Here is a 20,414-nt window from a genome sequence, read left to right as displayed (position 1 = left end):
TCAAGTGGTAATAAGCCAGGATCAGGTGTAACTCAGTCTCATATACCTCAAGTTTGTGATGTTGATGGGATAATGCAGAGTACAGCTTACATGAGGGAAAGAGGGATGGAAAAGGAGGGAGCAAGACAGAAGAATTGAGGGAATAGGGGAAGCGTGTCTTTCAGTCATGTACATCTGATTGACTTGGAGTGAAGCGTGCAGTTATGCACATCAGCCAGTCAGAACGCACGATATCAATCCCTGAATTGACGTCATCACCCAGCACTTAAAGCCATTAACTCTTGTGTAGGTCACAACCCTTTAAAACAGCTGCTATTAAACATGTGTTGCATATGCATATATATTATATATGCTACCGTTCAAAATGTTGGGGTCGGTAAGATTAAAAAAAAATTATATTGTGAAGTATTATTCCAGTCTTCAGTGTCACATAATCCTTTAGAAATCATTCCAATATATCAAGTATTCCTATATTGTGTGATGTTTAGAATCACTACTAACTGGCCCTCCTTTTTTGTGGAATAAGATTCAATCCAATCTCTTCTCTACTTTATACTCAGCATGTTGATTTTGGCACAGTTTAAGAATAAAATTACTTTGTAAAATATTGTTATACCTTTGCACGAGTTTGCATGAGTGCATGAATTTGTGGCATGCATAATCATTGTGTGCCCTTCAGACTTCCATTTGTCTGTGTTGTGAGAGATTGGACTTTTACCCTTTTAAATGACATCACCTGTGGTAAATTTTAACATGCTGTACAGTATGTGTCCCCTTGCCAAAATGTGGGAGAGTTGTTTGTTGTTTAGTCTGGTTAAAGTGTGCAGATTTTTCCATGAGCTCTGAATTGAAAATCATCCAGAAGGAAATATTTTAACTATGGCTTAACATTTATCTATTTTGTTCAAAGCACCTCCCAGTGAATAAAAAAAACAAACAAAGTGAAACATTTTGTAGAAGAGTACAAGTTAGAACAGGCAGTGATTTAAGACATGTTAAAAGGATAAAAGAAGAGTTGTTTTAAGGAATCAACATCAGCAAAAATATGAAAATTATGAAAAAATACTGTAAATTAAATCACCCTCAGGCCATTTAAGATGTAGATGAGTTTGTTTCTTCATCAGAACAGATTTGGAGAAATTTAGCATCACATCACTTGCTCACCAATGGATCCTCTTCATTGAATGGGTGCCGTCAGAGTCCAAACAGCTGATAAAAACATCACAATAGTCTCTAAGTTATCCACACAAACACATAACATCTTATGAAGTGAAAAGCTGTATGTTTGTAAGAAACAAATCCATCATGAAGATGGGTTTTACCTTCAAACCGGCTAAAATATAAGTCCTTAATCCATAATACTGCTTTCTCCAGTGTAAAAGTTGTCTTGTCTGAATCAGGAGAGAAATATGCAGAGATCAAGCACCGTTTACAAGCAAAAACCATTCAAAACATTTCTAAACAAATGTATCGATAGATTTTGATGTGAGAGGGCAACAGGGCACAAACTTTTTCACTGGAGGAAGCGTTATTATGGATGTCATTATGATGTTGCTTTTTGGCCAGAAGTGACAGATTAAAAGGATGGTTCACCCTAAAAATGAACATTCTGTCATTAAACCATTTAATCCCACTGGACACAATAGTGACGGTAAAAAAGTTTTTCATTTATTAAGCTTTAAAAATGTTACTGACTGGTGTTTTAGTGCATTTTCTGCAAATATGGAAAAAATAAAGTATCTCAATTAAATATGTACAGTACATATGTTTAGTGCAAATTGTCACAGTTTGCTTCCTTTTTGCACCCATGAGATGATGATGGCTGCATCAAAGCTCCAAAACAAAAGGCTTGTAATGCATGTTAACATAAAGATATGACAAAGATTTTTGGTACATGTTATCTTTTAAGGTTCTGTATGTAAGATTTTGACTCTACTAAAGCATAAAAATACCATAATATGTTTGCAGATATTTAAGAAACATGCTAAGTTAACATACTTGCTTATCTGAAAAACAATGCTGCAGTCAGTAATTCTCCTTTGAAAATGTGCATTCCGGGCCGTAATGTCGGTCTCTGTTTTGGTTTGTGAAACCCGCCCAGTTTACCCAATTGTATTTCGGCACCCCGGGTTGCCATTTGGCAGAAGACACAGCTTATTTTATTTCATTCATCGTCAAGTGTGCTCGTTCCTGTGTGTGTCGTCAATCTGGCAACCTGTGTGTGCATCCAGTCTGTCAGAGGAGTAGGGGCCGGTTGAAAAAAACCCTCTCCAATATTTTGAATTTGGACTGGAATACCTAGTTCAACCACTCTGTGTCAATCCTAAATACAGCACCCTTAAGGTGTCTAGTATTAATATATGAATTCACAATTATACAGTTTTGTTGAGTGTGGTGGAGTGGACATGGAATGAGTAAATATTTTGATGGCAACAATAGTGACCAGTGGGATAATAACTTTTTTTTTCATCTTAGTATACCTATTCAGTGTTATATAAGGATTTTTATATACTGTATAATAGTAAGATATACACAAATTTTGATGACTGCAGAAATAAATAAATTTCAGTATGCACATAATCCCACTGGTCACAATTGTGACCAACCATAAAACACACACTTTTCCATTAAAAAATGTCTGAGAAAAATTTGGGATTAAATGTGTTAATTACTCACCCTCATGTCGTTTCAAATTCATAAGACTTTTGTTCTGAATATATGTATATATTTTTTGCACCCTCAGATTCCAGATTTTTTTAAATGGCTGTATATCAGCCAAATATTTTCATATCCTTACAAACCATACATCAATGGAATGCTTATTTATTTTATTTATTATTTTACTTATTATTATATTACTATTATTTACTTATTTAAAAAAAAATGACTCTTATGACTGGATTTGTGGTCCAGGTTCATATATACCTGTGTGAATGAATGTTGACTTCTAAAACTTTGAAATATTGATACAAAAATATTTCAAGGGGTTACTAATGACACATCATTTTGATATTTTCATGTCTGAGAAAAAAATTGGGATTAAATGGGTTAATTACTCACCCTCATGTCGTTCCAAATTCATAAGACTTTCGTTCATCTTTGGAACACAAATAAAGATATTTTGATGAAATCAGATAGCTTTCTGACCCTGCATAGACAGCAACGCAACTGACATGTTCAAGGCCCAAAAGGTAGTAAGGACATAGTTAAAATAGTCCATGTGACAACAGTAGTTCAACCGTAATTTTATGAAGCTACAAGAATACATTTTGTGTGCAAAGCAAACAAAAATAATAATCTGCTACAAGTGCTCATGGAAGAGATGCATTGTTGCATATTGCAAAGCACTGAGCTGTCCATTGCTGTACTTTATTTCAGCATAGCAGTGACAAAGTACCTTGGGTTCAATGGAGTCAGAATGAACCCAGAACATCCTAAGTTCAAACCTTTTATACATTTTCAGTTTACTACCCTTCATGTAAATGAAATTGCTCCTGTTGTAACAGCTGTAGTCTGGTTGTTAATTAAGTTCTGACTCCCCTTTGTCTGAGGTGGTTCTCAGTGTCCCACACCTGTCCCATTTTACGATTGGTCACCATTTGCTTAGGATGTGATCATCCCAAATGGTCTACAAACAACATAACTGTTGACTTTCTTCTTCTTTATAATAATTAAGCCATTTTGGGAAATGAGCGTGATCAAACATATTGTGGAGTGGAAGCTGGGTCGAAGCAGACTATAATTTCTTACAGATTTTTTGCCTTTCTGTGCCTCACATGTTAATTTCAGATGTGTGTCTATGTTTAGACCACTGCGCATGCATGTGCGATAAGTTTGCTTTTGTGAAAGAATGGGGTCTGATTGCAAGTATGGTTTATCACTCTCTCTCTTCCTCTTTTTACGTGGTTGACTACCTCCAAACAGACATAACACATTGGACCTAAACTTCCTCTTCCACTTGTACTTAATGTGCTCACATATTTCAGTCTGTGCCTCCTATCTCTTTTTTGTCTTTGTGTCTCTTTTGCTATGTCTTTCATTATCTATGTGTTTACATTCCTGCCATTGTGCTTGTTAGGTCACGTGTATGTCTGTGGATCTCTCATCGTCTAGTCTAGTTTGCTGTGCAAACAATGGAAATATATTTTCAAAAACCCTGGAGTAGACGAGACAAGCATCAAATATACTGATACCTATCAAAAACATGGTAATTTGTCATGTACGATACATGATGTGAAAAAGTTGACGCTGATCTTGGCCTAGAATATGTAGCTGGAATAAAATTTATATTTTGCATTTTATGAAACTTGATTATTCATGAAAGCACCTCTGGTTGAATAAAATAATTCAGAGTTATTTTTTAGAAAAGTAAGAACAAGTATTAAGTTGTGCATTTCAACATCTTTTTCCTGAAGCAATGGTAAACAATAAATGAATATAAATTAAAAAAAAATAATAAATTAAATGTTAAAATTCCAAATATGAAACTAAATAATCGTGAAATAAATTAATTAGTATATTTAATTATTATTATTATTATTATTATTATTATTATTATTATTATTATTATTATTATTAGCTATAAGTAGCATGTATATATTTGTAGAATTAGAAAATTTTTAATTGTATTGATAAAATTTATAGATTTTTATTTTATGTATGTAGTATTTGGGGTATTAATTAAAGATCATGTTCCATTAAGATATTTTGTAAATTTCCTACCGTAAATGTATCAAAACTTAATTTTTGATTAGTAACATGCATTGCTAAGAGCTTCATTTGGACAACTTTAAAGGCGATCTTCTGAATATATGTATATTTTTTGCACCCTCAGATTCCAGATTTTCAAATAGTTGTATATCAGCCAAATATTTTCCTATCCTTACAAACCATACATCAGTGGAATGCTTATTTATTTTATTTATTATTTTACTTATTATTATATTACTATTATTTACTTATTTAAAAAATTGACTCTTATGACTGGTTTTGTGGTCCAGGGTCATATATACCTGTGTGAATGAATGTTGACTTCTAAAACTTTGAAATATTGATAAAGATAATTAGTGAGTTTCCAACCTTTATTTCTGAAACTATATTTCTGTGTTTTAGGGAGACAAGACAGAAAGGTGCGATGGTCGAGACTGCTCGGTCTGCCAGTGTTTCCCCCCCAAAGGAGAGAGGGTAAGTCCATTACATCATTTTGACTTTGTTGACATTATGGCATCATAGTCACTACAGAATATCATGTCTTCATTTTGGCATCATTCAACACCAGACGAGATTCAGGTGTTGACTGACTGCCATTCACACTTGTCTAGCTGTTCCCAGAAGGCTGGGTTTTGAGACACATGGTTTGTTTGTTTGTGTGGCAAAACAAGAAGTCTTCCCCTGATCCAGGAGCTCTTCATTTCATTAACTAAGTCTCACTCTAATCTTATTTATTCTGTTTTCGCACAACATTTAGTTCATGTTCATGCTCCTGCTCACACTCGCACTGGCACACTGACCCAGTTTCATGCCAGTGATACATGCCTGTTCATGTCTCTACCTGAGCAGCTCCATCCAGGTGTTGGCATAATGCAGTTCTTTGCGTGTTCTTAGAAGAGGGAAAAAAAGATTCAATGTGTTAATGAGTATTTCAGAGGCACGAATGCTTCACTTCGATTAAGCACAGTTTTACAGTGGAATGTTACAGGGTGTGTACCTCGTGTGTCTGTGTGTGTGTATCAGGTGTGCACTTTCAGGAGTGTTATTATGCTGTCAGTTTTGTATTTTGTCACCCCACCATCCTCCCCCTCTGTACAAAAATAACTGAAGAATTGAAGAATTTTCTATTTATTTGTTTTATGTATATTATTATTATTATTATTATTATTATTATTATTATTATTATTATTATCATTATTATTATTATGTGAATAAAATAATTTAGATTCAAATCAATATTTCATGGCACCTTATTGTTTTGGCTCTGTAAATGTAATGCTAATGTACGGTCAACCATTTGTGTCTAGTTTTATTTTGTGATAATGCCTAGCTAACTACATATACAGTGTGTGTGTGTGTGTGTGTATATATATATATATATATATATATATATATATATATATATATATATATATATATATATATATATATATATATATATATATATATATATATATATATATATATATACACACTTTAGTAAGAAATCAAATAAATGGATATACAGGTGCATCTCAAACAAAATTACGTTTTTTTGTAACTCATTTTAAAAAGTGAAACTTTCATGTATTCTAGATTCATTACATGTAAAGTAAAACATTTCAAAGGTTTTTTTTTTTTTTTTTTTGATGATGATGATTAGAGCTTACAGCTCATGAAAGTCAAAAATCCAGTATCTCAAAATATTTACATTTGAGTTTCATTAAATGACCATCCCTACAGTATAAATTCTGGGTATCTCTTGTTCTTTGAAACCACAATAATGGGGAAGACTGCTGACTTGGCAGTGGTCCAGAAGTCGATCATTGACACCCTCCACAAAGAATGTAATTCACAGAAGGTCATTACTAAAAGGGTAGGCTGTTCACAGAGTGCTGTATCATACTGTTCACAGAGTGCTGTATCAAAGCATATTACATGCAAAGTTTACTGGAAGGAATAAAATGGGTAGAAAAGGGTGTGCAAGCAACAGGGATGACCGCAAGCTTGAGAAGCAAAGCCGATTCAAATAAAAATGACACAAACTGAAATGTGTTCTTTATGATGAGAGGAACCTTCCCCTCAAATTTTAATGAAGATAAAAGCAACTTTGTCCGAACCATGGCATGCATTTTTCGTGAGGTTTCGAGACTGACCTACTTTCCATTGCAACTCGTAACAAAGAATTTCCCAGTGTGGTTCAATAAAGTAATTCTGAGTCTGATTCTGATATTTAAACAGACAGTGTTTCTAATGCTAAAGGTTTTTTATCTTTTTTATTAATTTTCTACATCCATGCACCACTTTTATTACGCAATAAGAAGCTACTTTTTTATGTCTTTATCTTAATACATGGTTTTATTTAAAAAACGAGCTTTACACACAACCTTATCAGAGCTAATGATAATAACCTGTATTGTTATACATATATGTAGTCTTGATTTGGGTGTGTACAGTGGTTTTACATTTAAAAGGGTTGTAAATCTAGTTCAAGTAAATATTAGCACGCCATAGTCAACTTTTATCAGGTAATTTCACAACAACAAAAATATGGCTAGTAAAAATGCTGTGTGGCTAGTAACTTTGGAAAACCACTAGCCACATCGGCTAGTGAGCAAAAAAGTTAATGTCAAGCCCTGTATGTATATGTATATATATATATATATATATATATATATATATATATATATATATATATATATATATATATATATATATATATATATATATAGTGAAATATTAATATAATTTAAAATAACAGTTTTCTATATTAGTGTATGTTTGATAAAAGCGCAATATAATTAAAATGTATCATCATCATCATCATCAAAATACTTAATTCCTGTGATGCAAAGCTGGATTTTCAGCATCATTACTCCTGTCTTCAGTGTCGCATGATCCTTCAGAAATCATTCTAATATGTTGATTTGCTGCTAAAGAAACTTTTCTTATTATATTTTGTTTTGATGATAGTGATGCTTTATAATTGGTAGTTTTTTTTAAGGATTTTTAAATGATTTTTTTTTTGGATTCTTTGGTGTTTAAAATATAATTTTTTGTAACATTATAAAAATCTTTACTGTCACTTTTGATTAATGTGTCCTTGCTAAATAAAAGTTTTAATTTATTTAAAATAAATAAATAAATAAATAAAAACCTTCCTGAACCCAAACTTTCTATTATATCTGTTTTGGGAAGCACTCCTTCAATTTTTATCTTGCAAAGAAGTACAGTAGTACGTAAAGCATGGAAAAAGCCAAGGTGAATGTAATGCATTTTTAAGATAGAACCTAAAGGAAAAGAATTAGAAAAGTATGTAAGGTTGTGTTGATTTGTGTGTCTGTGTGGCAGAGATAGAGTAAATGTGTCCTTGCAGGAGGTTCTTAAGTCAAAATAATAATAGTCTTTAGCACAAGAGCGACAAATTTACGGCAGCCTTGTAAAGCCCAGCGGCCCAATTACAGTTAGGAGCGCAGTTACAAAACTGTGCACAGCTGCTTATAGCACACACACTAACAGATGAATTCTCTATATCATCCATGTTGAGTATTTGTCATAACTGTCATTTTTGTCTTTTTTGAACAGATCAGACTCTTTTGAAAGGAATTTGAATAATCTGTGTTCATGCTAATTTGTTTACAAACACACACACACCAGTTGTTGATAATGAGATAATAAACACTTCAGTTGTTGTAATCAAAGTGCAGTCACTAGGGCCCTGCAATTAATCGCATGCGATTGTCAAGCACATCTCGCCAGTAAAGCCGGTTCTGTGATTTGTAGTAAATCACCATCACCTGCTTTCAGATGGATCAGCATTTAATACACAGAGCCGTAGTTCACTGACAAGCCAGGCAATATCTCATTCATAATCGATGCAATTCATCTGTGATTATGAACGCGATATTGCCTAGTTTGTCAGTGAACTACAGCTCTGTGTAGTAAATGCCATCCATCTGAAAGCAGGTGATGGCGATTTACTACCAATCAATGAACTGGCTTTACTGACAAGATGCAAATGACAATCGCATGCGATTAATTCCACAGCCCTAGCAGTCACTGGACTACTGGAACTATCCCAGAAATCCCTGGAATGGGGTGGGATGAGGACTCATAAATTAAAGAAAAACAAAGTCATCTCCCATAAAAAAAACACACATACACAATAAAGTGCAGTTTAACACAACAAAAATGTGAACACAGTTTTTCAGGCATTCCATTTGTAATGATCTCCCTGTTCCATTATGCATGCTACTTTAAAGAATACTATGGTACATGTCCATCACAGCTGGATCATATATGCTGTGAATCTTATATATATATATATATATATATAAAACATGCACTTTTTTTTATTTACAAACTCTGGCTGTTTTTGGAAGAGCATATTAATATATAGTATTCATACTATTTATACATTATGTAGTATGTATAAGTCAAGTCACCTTTATTCATATAGCGCTTTTAACAATACAGATTGTGTCAATGCAGCTTTACAGTATTAAATAAGAAAATAGTGTGTCAATAATGCAAAAGGACAATAGTAAACACTCAATTTTCAGTTACAGGTAGTTCATCATTGAATTCAGTGATGTCATCATCCAGCTCAGTTCAGTTTAAATAGTATCTGTGCAATCAAGTCGAGGATATCGCTGGAAAATAAGTGTCCCCAACTAAGCAAGCCAGAGGTGACAGCGGCAAGGAACCAAAACTCCATCGGTGACAGAATGGAGAAAAAACCTTGGGAGAAACCAGGCTCAGTCAGGGGGCCAGTTCTCCTCTGGCCAGATAAACAAGCAGGTTGTTCCATGATGCAGCAAAGTCAGATTGTGCAGAGGACTCATCCGGTTCCTGTGGTCTTGTCCCGATGGCCATCTAGGAGACAAGGTCTTTACTGGGGATCTGTCTCTGGGGCTTATCTAGTTGTCCTGGTCTCTGCTGACATTCAGGGCTGTCGAGGTCATCTCTAGGTCCTGATCCACCATCTGGGCTGGATACGTACTGGATCCGGGTGACTGCAGTGACCATCTGATCTGGATACAGACTGGATCTGGTGGCTAAAATATTAACACAAAATATAATAGTATAACCAATGTTACTTAAATAACACTGCTTGCTATATGGACTAGAGCAGTGTTTCCCAATCCCAGAGATATGGCTAATACCTGCGTTTGCAAGACCCCATAATCCTACTCATGCAAACATTCCACAGTTCTAATGACAGCCATGCAAATGTCCCCAAAACCCTCCCATAATCTCCTTCTTAAGAATTCTTCTAGACCAACACGCGTGACACACAGCGTGTGACATACTTAGCTAGAGTGATGTCCTGGCCAGGATTTCTAAATTGCCTAAAATGTCCAGGTTTTGGCTTTATTTGCCTATTGACATACAGTAATACAACACAGGACACACACAGAGGCATTCTGGGCCCCTTGTTATAGGTTATTATTCTAGGCAGATTACTGGTTACTTCTACCACTGGTCACAGTATGTCAAAAACGGAACACTAGTTTATTATGTACTGCAGTGTATACTTATTAAAAATAGAATGTAAAACATTAAGAAACATTTCATAGTAAAAGTTTGTGGTTGGTAAGATGTTTTTATCTCTTATACTTGTATATATATATTTTTAGGAAAGGACTGCCAAGTATGGTGACCGGGTGTGTGTTCACAGTGTGTGTGTGTGTCCAAGTACCCACCATGTGGGTCACCATACTTGGCCACACATCACGTCCTTTCCTTCCTAAAAAAATAAATAAGTATGTTTCTTAATGTTTTACATTCTATTTTTAATAAGTATGCGCTGCAGTATGTTATAAACTAGTGTTCCGTTCTTAAAATACTGTGACTCCAAGTGAAGTAGTAACCAGTAATCTGCCTAGAATAATAACCTATAACAAGGGGCCCAGAATGCCTCTGTGTGTGTCCTGTGTTGTATTATGTTGTCTCTCATGTCTTGGTTCTGTGGTTCCAAAATGAGGCCAGAAGTCCTCATGCCTCAGGCCACATGTCTTCTAGTCTAGTCTTTGACCTCTGAACTATTAAGGCACAACTCAGCATATGTGCATTAGTGTGTGTGTATATAAGTAAAACACTTTCTCTGGCTCCTGTAATCACAGAGTCTGTAGGCTTTGTGCTGCTAACAACTAGTACTTTCTCTAATGAAAGGTGTGAGGCAGTGTGTGTGCTTGCGTGTGCCTGTGGGTTTGCAGTGTGTTTTTAGTGTAAATAACAATACTGTCCATCATAAAGACTATCTTTCTTTCAGAGTTCACTGCTGGGACACAGCACATGGGTGCTAGTTAGGGTGACCATATGTCATCTTTACAAGTCCTGGGCGAGATTTCTAAAGTGCCTAAATGTATTTTGTTTTCAGAATTGTTAAAGGTAATGATTAAAAAGTAGTTTGACCAATAGCGTGCAGGCATTGTACATAACCAACCAACTGAAGCATGTGAGAAGATAGGATCTGCAGAGAACGGTCAAAGCAATGCAAATAAGCATATAAATAATGTATGAGGACTGCAGGGAGCTTGTCAGTAGGAAAATAAAGCCAAAACCTGGACATTTTAGGCAATTTAGAAATCCAGGACATCACTCTAGCTAAGTATGTCACACGCTGTGTGTCACGCGTGTTGGTCTAGCAATGTTCTTAAGAAGGAGATTATGGGAGGGTTTTGAGGACATTTGCATGGCTGTCATTAGAACTGTGGAATGTTTGCATGAGTAGGATTATGGGGTCTTGCAAACGCAGGTATTAGCCATATCTCTGGGATTGGGAAACACTGCTCTAGTCCATATAGCAAGCAGTTTTATTTAAGTAACATTGGTTATACTATTATATTTTGTGTTAATATTTTAAATTGTTTTATTTTTATATTTTATTTTTATTTTTATTTAAAGTTTTAGAAATTAAAAAAAATAAAATAATTTTTTTTTTTTTTTTTAAAGCTGCAGTCTGTAAGTTTTTCCTCTTTGTCGCCATCTCTGTTTCGAAACCTGCAATTGCAGCTGTTTGCGGAATTATTTTAGTGGGTTGTGGTCTGGCACGGCTCAAGCGCAGATGAATCTAATGTTTTGAGGAATATGTGTGGCAGTCAGTCACTGCACCGGTGTGGATATTTACTGTACTTCACAATCACAAATTCTACCCTACGTCTTGGAATTTATGACCCAAATAAGAATTTTCACCGTATATTGTCATTCGAACAAGAAACAAGTCTGCCACGTTTGTTCTGACCAACTGAAGAAAAAAGCATTACAATAAGTCACAATAAAATTGTAGCACTTTATTTTACATTCCTGTTCCTCATGTACTTATTAGTAATTACAATAACTAGGTAATAACTAGGTATTAATCCTGAACCTAACCCTACTCCATGTAGTTACCTTATATTACCAGAACTTTCTTAGGTAGGTACACTGTAAGTACATGTAAGTGCACGTACTGTTAAATAAAGTGCAACCGAAATTCTTTTAGCCCAAAAAGCAACATATGCTTCCTTGGAACTGCTTGCCTTTAAAATGCATATCTTGTGTAATCCCAGGCTATCTGTAAAACTGCAATATAATTTAATTTCATTCACATGTGTTTCATAAACACATAATCCTTTCTGGTTTACAATCTGCAATCAAAATGATATATTTAATTATTCTAGCTGCTGTGATAAAAGGCTGTAAACGATCCGCCACCTGCAAGATCCTCACATGTGATAGCCTAGTAGCTGGGACAACTTCTTTATGTTTACAGACGTGACGTAATGACGTGGCAGTTCGAATTTCCCACAAAAAAACCTACCCGTACCACTCAAATTAGAAAACATTATTATAAACTAACTGTTGTGAATTGGGCTAAAGTAAGGTGATAGTTTTGAACACTGGCTGGTTATGTATTTCGGATAATTTTAAACCGAAACAAGTTACGGACTGCAGCTTTAAAGACATCTTTATAGTTTTTAATATGTTTTTGTTGCCTTGGAAACTAGCTAAAATCCAAAGTTCTGTCATGAAGCTCTAGATGACATTGTCCAACAAGTCAAACTCAATCTGACATAATAACATCATTAGCTATGTTTCCATACACCTTTTTTTATGCTCATTTTGGAATATTGCATAAAAATGCAGGATGGAAACACCAAAATTAAATTCTAAAATGTGCATAAAAACTTATGCGCACAATTGAGTAGGATAAACTTTTTATCCGATAAGAAAAAACATGTGCAAACTATGATGGAAACAAATTTACCAAATAAATTCAACTATGCACATCAAAAAAGTCAAGAGACTTTGCATGAGTGGATAGGATAACTTGACAAACCAGCAGAATGATCTCATTGCACAGTATCTGAAATGTTTTTTGGTCATTCTGGAATGCCTGAGCAAAGTCTGTAAGTCTGTATAATTGTCTTACATGACTACATTCCAAAACAGCAGGCATCCACCTCCGAAAGCAGTGACAGCATTTATTATTTTGTCTGCTCGCTCTGAGGCACAAGTAATTTATCATATATAAAAAATTATTATATTTCTCCTACTTTTCTTAGTGATATTTAGTGCCAATTTATCAGGAAATGACCATTTTGTTCTCTTTGACTCGATGAATGGAAATGGTACTTTATTTGCAAATGTTTTATGCAATGTTCAAATTTTGTGCATAAGTTAAATTCACATCTTTGGATGGAAACCTAGCTATTATCACATGGCACAGCTAACTGATTCTTTTTGTATCAGCAGCCAATGAGCTTGCTGCTCAACATTCAAATATTTGGCTAGTCCTGGCAGTTGCAGCACACTTCAGAAACCCTTCACCTTCCCCAGCTCCACCTTTATAGATCTGCTACAGGGTTTTCATGTATGCTATGTGGGGGTTATTTCATGTTATAAGTGCAGCAGCAGTATTTTTAACTGCTCTATTCTTTTTCAATAGTTTTAGTTAAGGGTAAAACCCACTTGTTAGCATGTTTTTGATGCATACAGCAGATTCAAAAAACAGTGTATAACTGTATGGTATGAACAAAAGAAAGTCTCTTTAAATAACGTTTTTTTTTTTTTTCACGAATAAATCAGAAACTCCTGTGATTTAAAAAAAATAAAAAAATAAATAAAAAAAAAAAAAAAAAACTTGAAAATGCAATTTTTTTTCTGGTTTTTAGCACTAGAACCTGAACAGCTCTATTGATGAGTTTTACATGTGAATACATGTCTATATGGTTCAGGAGTCGTGTGTGACGGTGTGGACAGCTGTATTTTGCTGTGCAAGCCGTAATTGTAAACCAGAGGTGTACGGATGTGTGTGTGTTGCTGAGGGAATCCAGTGGGTCTTTAGTAATTATCACAGTCACTGCTTTCCCTGAAAGACTGTGAACACCCTCAACACACAATGATCTACCTCTGTCACAACCACTGAGTGCATGCTGCTTAACACACACACTCATACTATCATACTTGTTTCACATCACAAAGTCAAGTAGAATATGGTGTATGTCTTTTTTGTTTAGTTAGTAAATTAAAAAGTTATATGAAGCTAAATATTGTAGCTGTATAAAGTTCAAAATAACAGCATTCATTTGAATTAGAAATCTTTTGTAACATTATAAATGTCTTTATGGTCACTTTTAAATAAAAATACTTTTATTTTTTTATTAAAAGTATTTCTTTTAAAGGGATACTCCACCCCAAAATGAAAATTTTGTCATTTATCACTTACCCCCATGTTGTTCCAAACCCATAAAAGCTTTGTTTGTCTTCAGAATACAATTTAAGATATTTTGGATGAAAACCGGGAGGCCTGTGACTGTCCCATAGACTGCCAAGTAAATAACAGTGTCAAGGTCCATAAAAAGGTATGAAAGTCGTCATCAGAATACTCCATCTGCCATCAGACGTGCAATCTGGGTTATATGAAGCGACGGGAACACTTTTTGTAAGCGAAGAAAACAAAAATAACGACTTTATTCAACATTTCTTTTGTCAACAGTCTCCTCTGTCTCTCCATATCACTATGCTCTTCTGTATCATCCGCACAAGGATGTGCTGTTATTTTATTTGTGCTGTGTATTTAGCTTTGATTTGAAAGAAAACAGCGCATCCTTGTGGCACGGATGACACAGAACAGCATACACAGAATACGGTGATATGGAGAGACACAGAGGAGACTGTTGACAAAGGAACTGTTGAATAAAGTCGTTATTTTGGTTTCTTCTCTTACAAAAAGTGTTCCCATCACTTCATATAACCCAGATTGCACGTCTGATGGCAGATGGAGTATTCTGACGACGACTTTCATACCTTTTATGGACCTTGACACTGTTACTTGGCAGTCTATGGGACAGTCACAGGCCTTCCGGTTTTCATCCAAAATATCTTAAATTGTGTTCCGAAGACGAACGAAGCTTTTACGGGTTTGGAACAACATGGGGGTAAGTGATTAATGACAAAATTTTCATTTTGGGTGGAGTATCCCTTTAATGTTACTGACCCCAAATTTTTGAGCTGTAGTGTGCATATGTGCAATGTTTTGAGCAAACACACATACACACACACTTTATTCTGTAGTTTTTTACTCATTGACTTGCCCTGTCAGTGCTTTGCTATTGTGTCTGATCAAAGTCAAATCCAATGTCTTACAGGTCATAAAAAAAAAAAAAAAAAAAAAACATGCCTGTGTGTTTGCATAAATAAAGGATTAATCCACAAAAACAGTGACCAGAGGAAGAGAAAGAGAGAATCGTTCCTGGTATTTTAATTAAAAGTGCTCTAAAACTGAAACTGTCACAAACCAGCTGTGGGAAGAACCTGCAATTAAGATGATTCTTTCCTCCCATTTAGGGGAGGCTGTTCAGCAGCGTGAGCTTGAAGAGAGGATGTGTGTCTGCATGGACTGCATTCAGTCAAATATTTTACATGTTTGCCACTGTACTTTTGAGGATTTTTGCTGTGTGTATGTAAACACTGCTAAATCCCAGTGCTCCACTGCTGTTCCCCTGTGTGTGTGTGTGTGTGTGTGTGTGTGTGTGTGTGTGTGTGTGTGTGTGTGTGTGTGTGTGTGTGTGTGTGTTTTCTTAGTTCCCGTCAGTGTGTTGTTTCAGTCAAAGCTCTTTTAGACCAGTCAGTCACTCATTCACTAATTCTTTCTCATGCAAGTGTATGTAGTTTCTTTTTTTTCTTTTCCTCATCCATTTTTTTTATAAATATGTATATTTATAGCACAAATCAGATGTGATGCAATCAGTTGTTTTTATATATTGCATACAATTATGTACTCTTATATATAAAAAGTATTTATCCTACACAGTTACTTACCAGAACACTAAAGAAAACTCTTAATCTTACTAAAGAATCACTCTCAAACAATATGAGAGCTAACATCAGTAACCAGTCACACTCAAGCCTAGAGCAGCATCTGGTGACACACAACAGTACTCTGAATGTAATATGTTCTTGATGCTTTGTCACACCCTTGTGGTGATTTTGTAAAAATACACTACTGTTCAAAAGTTTGGGAAGATTTAACTGTGGTTTTGAAAGATGTCTCTCATGCTCATCAATGCTGCATGGCTGTAAAATTGTCAAATATTACTTAAAATTTAAAAATAACTTTTTAAAGATATATTTTAAAGTGTAATTTATTCATGTGATGCAAAGTTGAATTTTCAGCTTCCATTATGCCAGTCAAACAAACAAAATGTTTTTACTGAGAAGCCTAAAAATCTTTGAACGGGAGTGTACATTCCACTATATAAAAAAATATATATATATGTATGTGTGTGTGTATGTATGTGTATATGTGACCCGTGCTGCCCAAATGAGTCGGAATGCACACAGGCTAATTTTGAGTAACAGACAAAAAAAGTGAAACATTTTTGGTCGAATTTCAGATTTTCACAAAAATTAGTTCATTCAGCCCTCGTCTAGCAATCCCAGTACTCCAAATAGTAATTCAACATCTAAAATTATCTTTATTTGTACGTTTTCTGATAGGAGTAACTTTTTCTCTGCTTGCTTCTCACACTGCCGCTGACAGATATATAAATCTCGCACATAAATGTGCTTCTGCCAGCTCGCGATCCTGATGAATATATACATACTGTATACACAAAATTACAGTATTTAAGAAGGCTTTTCAGGCAAACATAATCTGCTGTCTTAAGTGAATGTTTGTGGAACTGTTGGCTACTGTGTAACATTAAATTAGATCGGTACAGTACTACTATATATTACTGTAAACAGTGCCGCCCACTAATATTGGCACCCTTGGTAAATATGAGCAAAAGAAGCTGTGAAAATAAATGTTATAGCTTTCATTTAAAAAATGCACAAAATTCTAAACTTTTATTGAAGTAAAACACTTGAAAGTGGGGGGAAACTCACATTATGAAATAAATGTTTTTCTCCAATGCATGCTGGCTACCATTATTGGCACCCCTAGAAATTCTTATGAGTAAAATATCTCTGAAGTATATTCACTCATATTTACATTTTGTAGCACACCAGGGTGACAGAAATTGTCCAGCCATGACTTCCCTTATAAATATGAAGAACACAAAGGCCAAATTCCCTTAATAATCTATCACAGTGGTTGCCAAACTTTTTCTGCCGGGCCCCCATTTTGTAGAGAAAAATATTTCCAGGTCACCCCCCCCCCCTTTTTTTTTTTAATAAAGTATCTTATGTAATATTGTGAAATGTGTCAATTTAAAATATCTATTTGAATGTTTTAACATTTACTGTATTCCTGTGATCAAATCTGAATTTTCAGCATCATTACTCCAGTCTTCAGTGTCACTTGATCCTTTAGAAATAATTCTAATATGGTGATTTGATTATAAATAATAATTTATTATTTTTGTCATTTTTTAATTCAGTTGTGATTTTTATAATATACAGTGAAACAATTTTTTCATGATTCTCTTATGAATATTGCACCTTCTCAGACATGACCTTGATTGCAAAATTATATATAAAATTTGAAATATTGTGATTAACATAGTACTACTTAACTAGCCTACTTGCCTTCTTAACTTGTTCGGCTTCATCACCCACCTTTGTACTGGTGAACCTTAGGGTGAGATATGCCTAGTCATATTTTCTTGTCTTTTCACCACACTGGACGCAACAAAGTGAACATTGCAAATCCAGTTGTCCTTTGCTGGAGTTCGTCAGAAATAGAACGGGGCATCAGTTTACTGTCATAGATTTGTGTTGTGTTGCGTCGCGCTGCATCCACTGATAGAACATCACTGGTTTCTATTTGCTTTTGTCACGCCGTGCCGCTCGTCTAGACATGTTGTTTTGGTATTTGTGAATCTTAAGTATATTCATCATCTGCTTTATGTAAATGGCACTGGCAGTATTTCCACAAACTTGTAACTTTCATGCTTAGGCCAAAACCATTCATTGTTCATTTGTATTTCTACATGGCTCCCTGTTATACAACTCCGATTCGTCAATCTCGCCATCTAGTGGTCTGTTATTGATACAACCACAACTGCTACAACTGACAACGGAGCGCTCAAGCGGGTACTGTGAGTCATGTTGAGGTAATTAAAATATGTCAAATTAATATTTTGCATTGTTATTTACTTATCAACACACATACTTACCGCATGATAAGCGGTAAAATTATGCAGTGTAGTCTTTATCACCCTGCAGTGGTTTCCTTTGCAAAATACTCAGCCTTGCCACGCCCCCTTGTCATAGCTCTGCGCCCCTAGGGGTCGCGACCCCCAGTTTGAGGACCACTGATATATCACAAGAAGTAAAACCAAAGAATATAGTTCTGATGTACAGAACAAGATTGTTGAGCTTCATAAAATACAAACCCGATTCCAAAAAAGTTGGGACCATGTACAAATTGTGAATAAAAACAGAATGCAATGATGTGGAAGATTCAAATTTCAATATTTTATTCAGAATACAACATAGATGACATCATATGTTTAAACTGAGAAAATGTATAATTTTAAGGGAAAAATAAGTTTATTTTAAATTTCATGGCATCAACACATCTCAAAAAAGTTGGGACAAGGCCATGTTTTACCACTGTGTGGCATCCCCTCTTCTTTTTATAACAGTCTGCAAACGTCTGGGGACTGAGGAGACAAGTTGCTAAAGTTTAGGAATAGGAATGTTGTCCCATTTTTGTCTAATACAGGCTTCTAGTTGCTCAAGTGTCTTAGGTCTTCTTTGTCGCATCTTCCTCTTTATGATGCACCAAATATTTTCTATGGGTGAAAGATCTGGACTGCAAGCTGGCCATTTCAGAACCCGGATCCTCCTTCTACGCAGCCATGATGTTGTAATTGATGCAGTATGTGGTCTGGCATTGTCATGTTGGAAAATGCAAGGTCTTCCCTGAAAGAGACAACGTCTGGATGGGAACATATGTTGTTCTAGAACTTGGATATACCTTTCAGCATTGATGGTGCCTTTCCAGATGTGTAAGCTGCCCATGCCACACGCACTCATGCAACCCCATATCATCAGAGATGCAGGCTTCTGAACCTAGCGCTGATAACAACTTGGGTTGTCCTTGTCCTCTTTAGTCCGGATGAAATGGCGTCCCAGTTTTCCAAAAAGAATTTCCAATTTTGATTCGTCTGACCACAGAACAGTTTTCCACTTTGCCACAATCCATTTTAAATGAGCCTTGGCCCAGAGAAAACGCCTACGCTTCTGGACCATGTTTAGATATGGCTTCTTTTTTGACCTATAGAGTTTTAGCCGGCAACGGCGAATGGCACGGTGGATTGTGTTCACCGATAATGTTTTCTGGAAGTATTCCTGAGACCATGTTGTGATTTCCATTACAGTAGCATTCCTGTATGTGATGCAGTGCCGTCTAAGGGCCCGAAGATCATGGGCATCCAGTATGGTTTTCCGGCCCTTGACCCTTACGCACAGAGATTGTTCCAGATTCTCTGAATCTTTGGAAGATATTATGCACTGTAGATGATGGTAACTTCAAACTCTTTGCAATTTTTCTCTGAGAAACTCCTTTCTGATATTGCTCCACTATTTATCGCCACAGCATTGGGGGAATTGGTGATCCTCTGCCCATCTTGACTTCTGAGAGACACTGCTACTCTGAGAGGCTCTTTTTATACCCAATCATGTTGCCAATTGACCTTATAAGTTGCAAATTGGTCCTCCAACTGTTCCTTATATGTGCATTTAACTTTTCTGGCCTCTTATTGCTACCTGTCCCAAATTTTTTGGAATGTGTAGCTCTCATGAAATACAAAATCTGAGGTCCTGGACATCTTGTTCAGATACATGGCATCATGGATTCTATCAAATACCAAGAGATAAAAAACCTAAACCTTACTGCCTCTGTAAGAAATCTTATAATGGACAATATTTGGATCTTCCATCAAGACAATGATCCAAAACAAACATCAAAATCAACAAAAAATGTGTCAGTGAGCACAAAATTAAGCTTCTGCCATGGCTGTCTCAGTACCCTGACCTAAACCCTGTAGAAAATGATTGGAGTGAACTGAAGAGAGGAAGCACCAACATGGAGCTGGTTTTCTGAAGGATCTGGAGAGATTCTGTATGATGGAATGGTCTCTGATCTCTTGTCAGGTGATCTCCAAACTCATCAGGCATTATAGGAGAAAACTTAAAAGAGCTGTTATCTTGGGAAAAGGACGTTGCAATAATTGGGTGCCAATAACTGTGGCTAACGTGAACTAGAGAAAAACATTTATTTCATAATG

General features: G+C 35.5%; 1 protein-coding gene across 3 annotated transcripts in view; it reads left to right on the top strand.

Moving 5' to 3' along the window:
* The window catches only part of col4a4 (collagen, type IV, alpha 4), a 68,172-nt gene that overhangs the window by 11,808 nt on the left and 35,950 nt on the right, over positions 1-20,414 (top strand). For all 3 annotated transcript variants that reach the window (XM_042739895.1, XM_042739896.1, XM_042739894.1), the window contains exon 4: positions 5,113-5,184. In XM_042739895.1, coding sequence (XP_042595829.1) covers positions 5,113-5,184 — 72 coding nt within the window. The remainder of the gene's footprint in view (positions 1-5,112; positions 5,185-20,414) is intronic.

Source organism: Cyprinus carpio, chromosome B15, assembly GCF_018340385.1.
Source record: "Cyprinus carpio isolate SPL01 chromosome B15, ASM1834038v1, whole genome shotgun sequence".
NCBI lineage: Eukaryota > Metazoa > Chordata > Actinopteri > Cypriniformes > Cyprinidae > Cyprinus > Cyprinus carpio.
The sequence above is the reverse complement of the archived record's forward strand: the minus strand, read 5'-3'. Positions and strand labels throughout refer to the sequence as shown.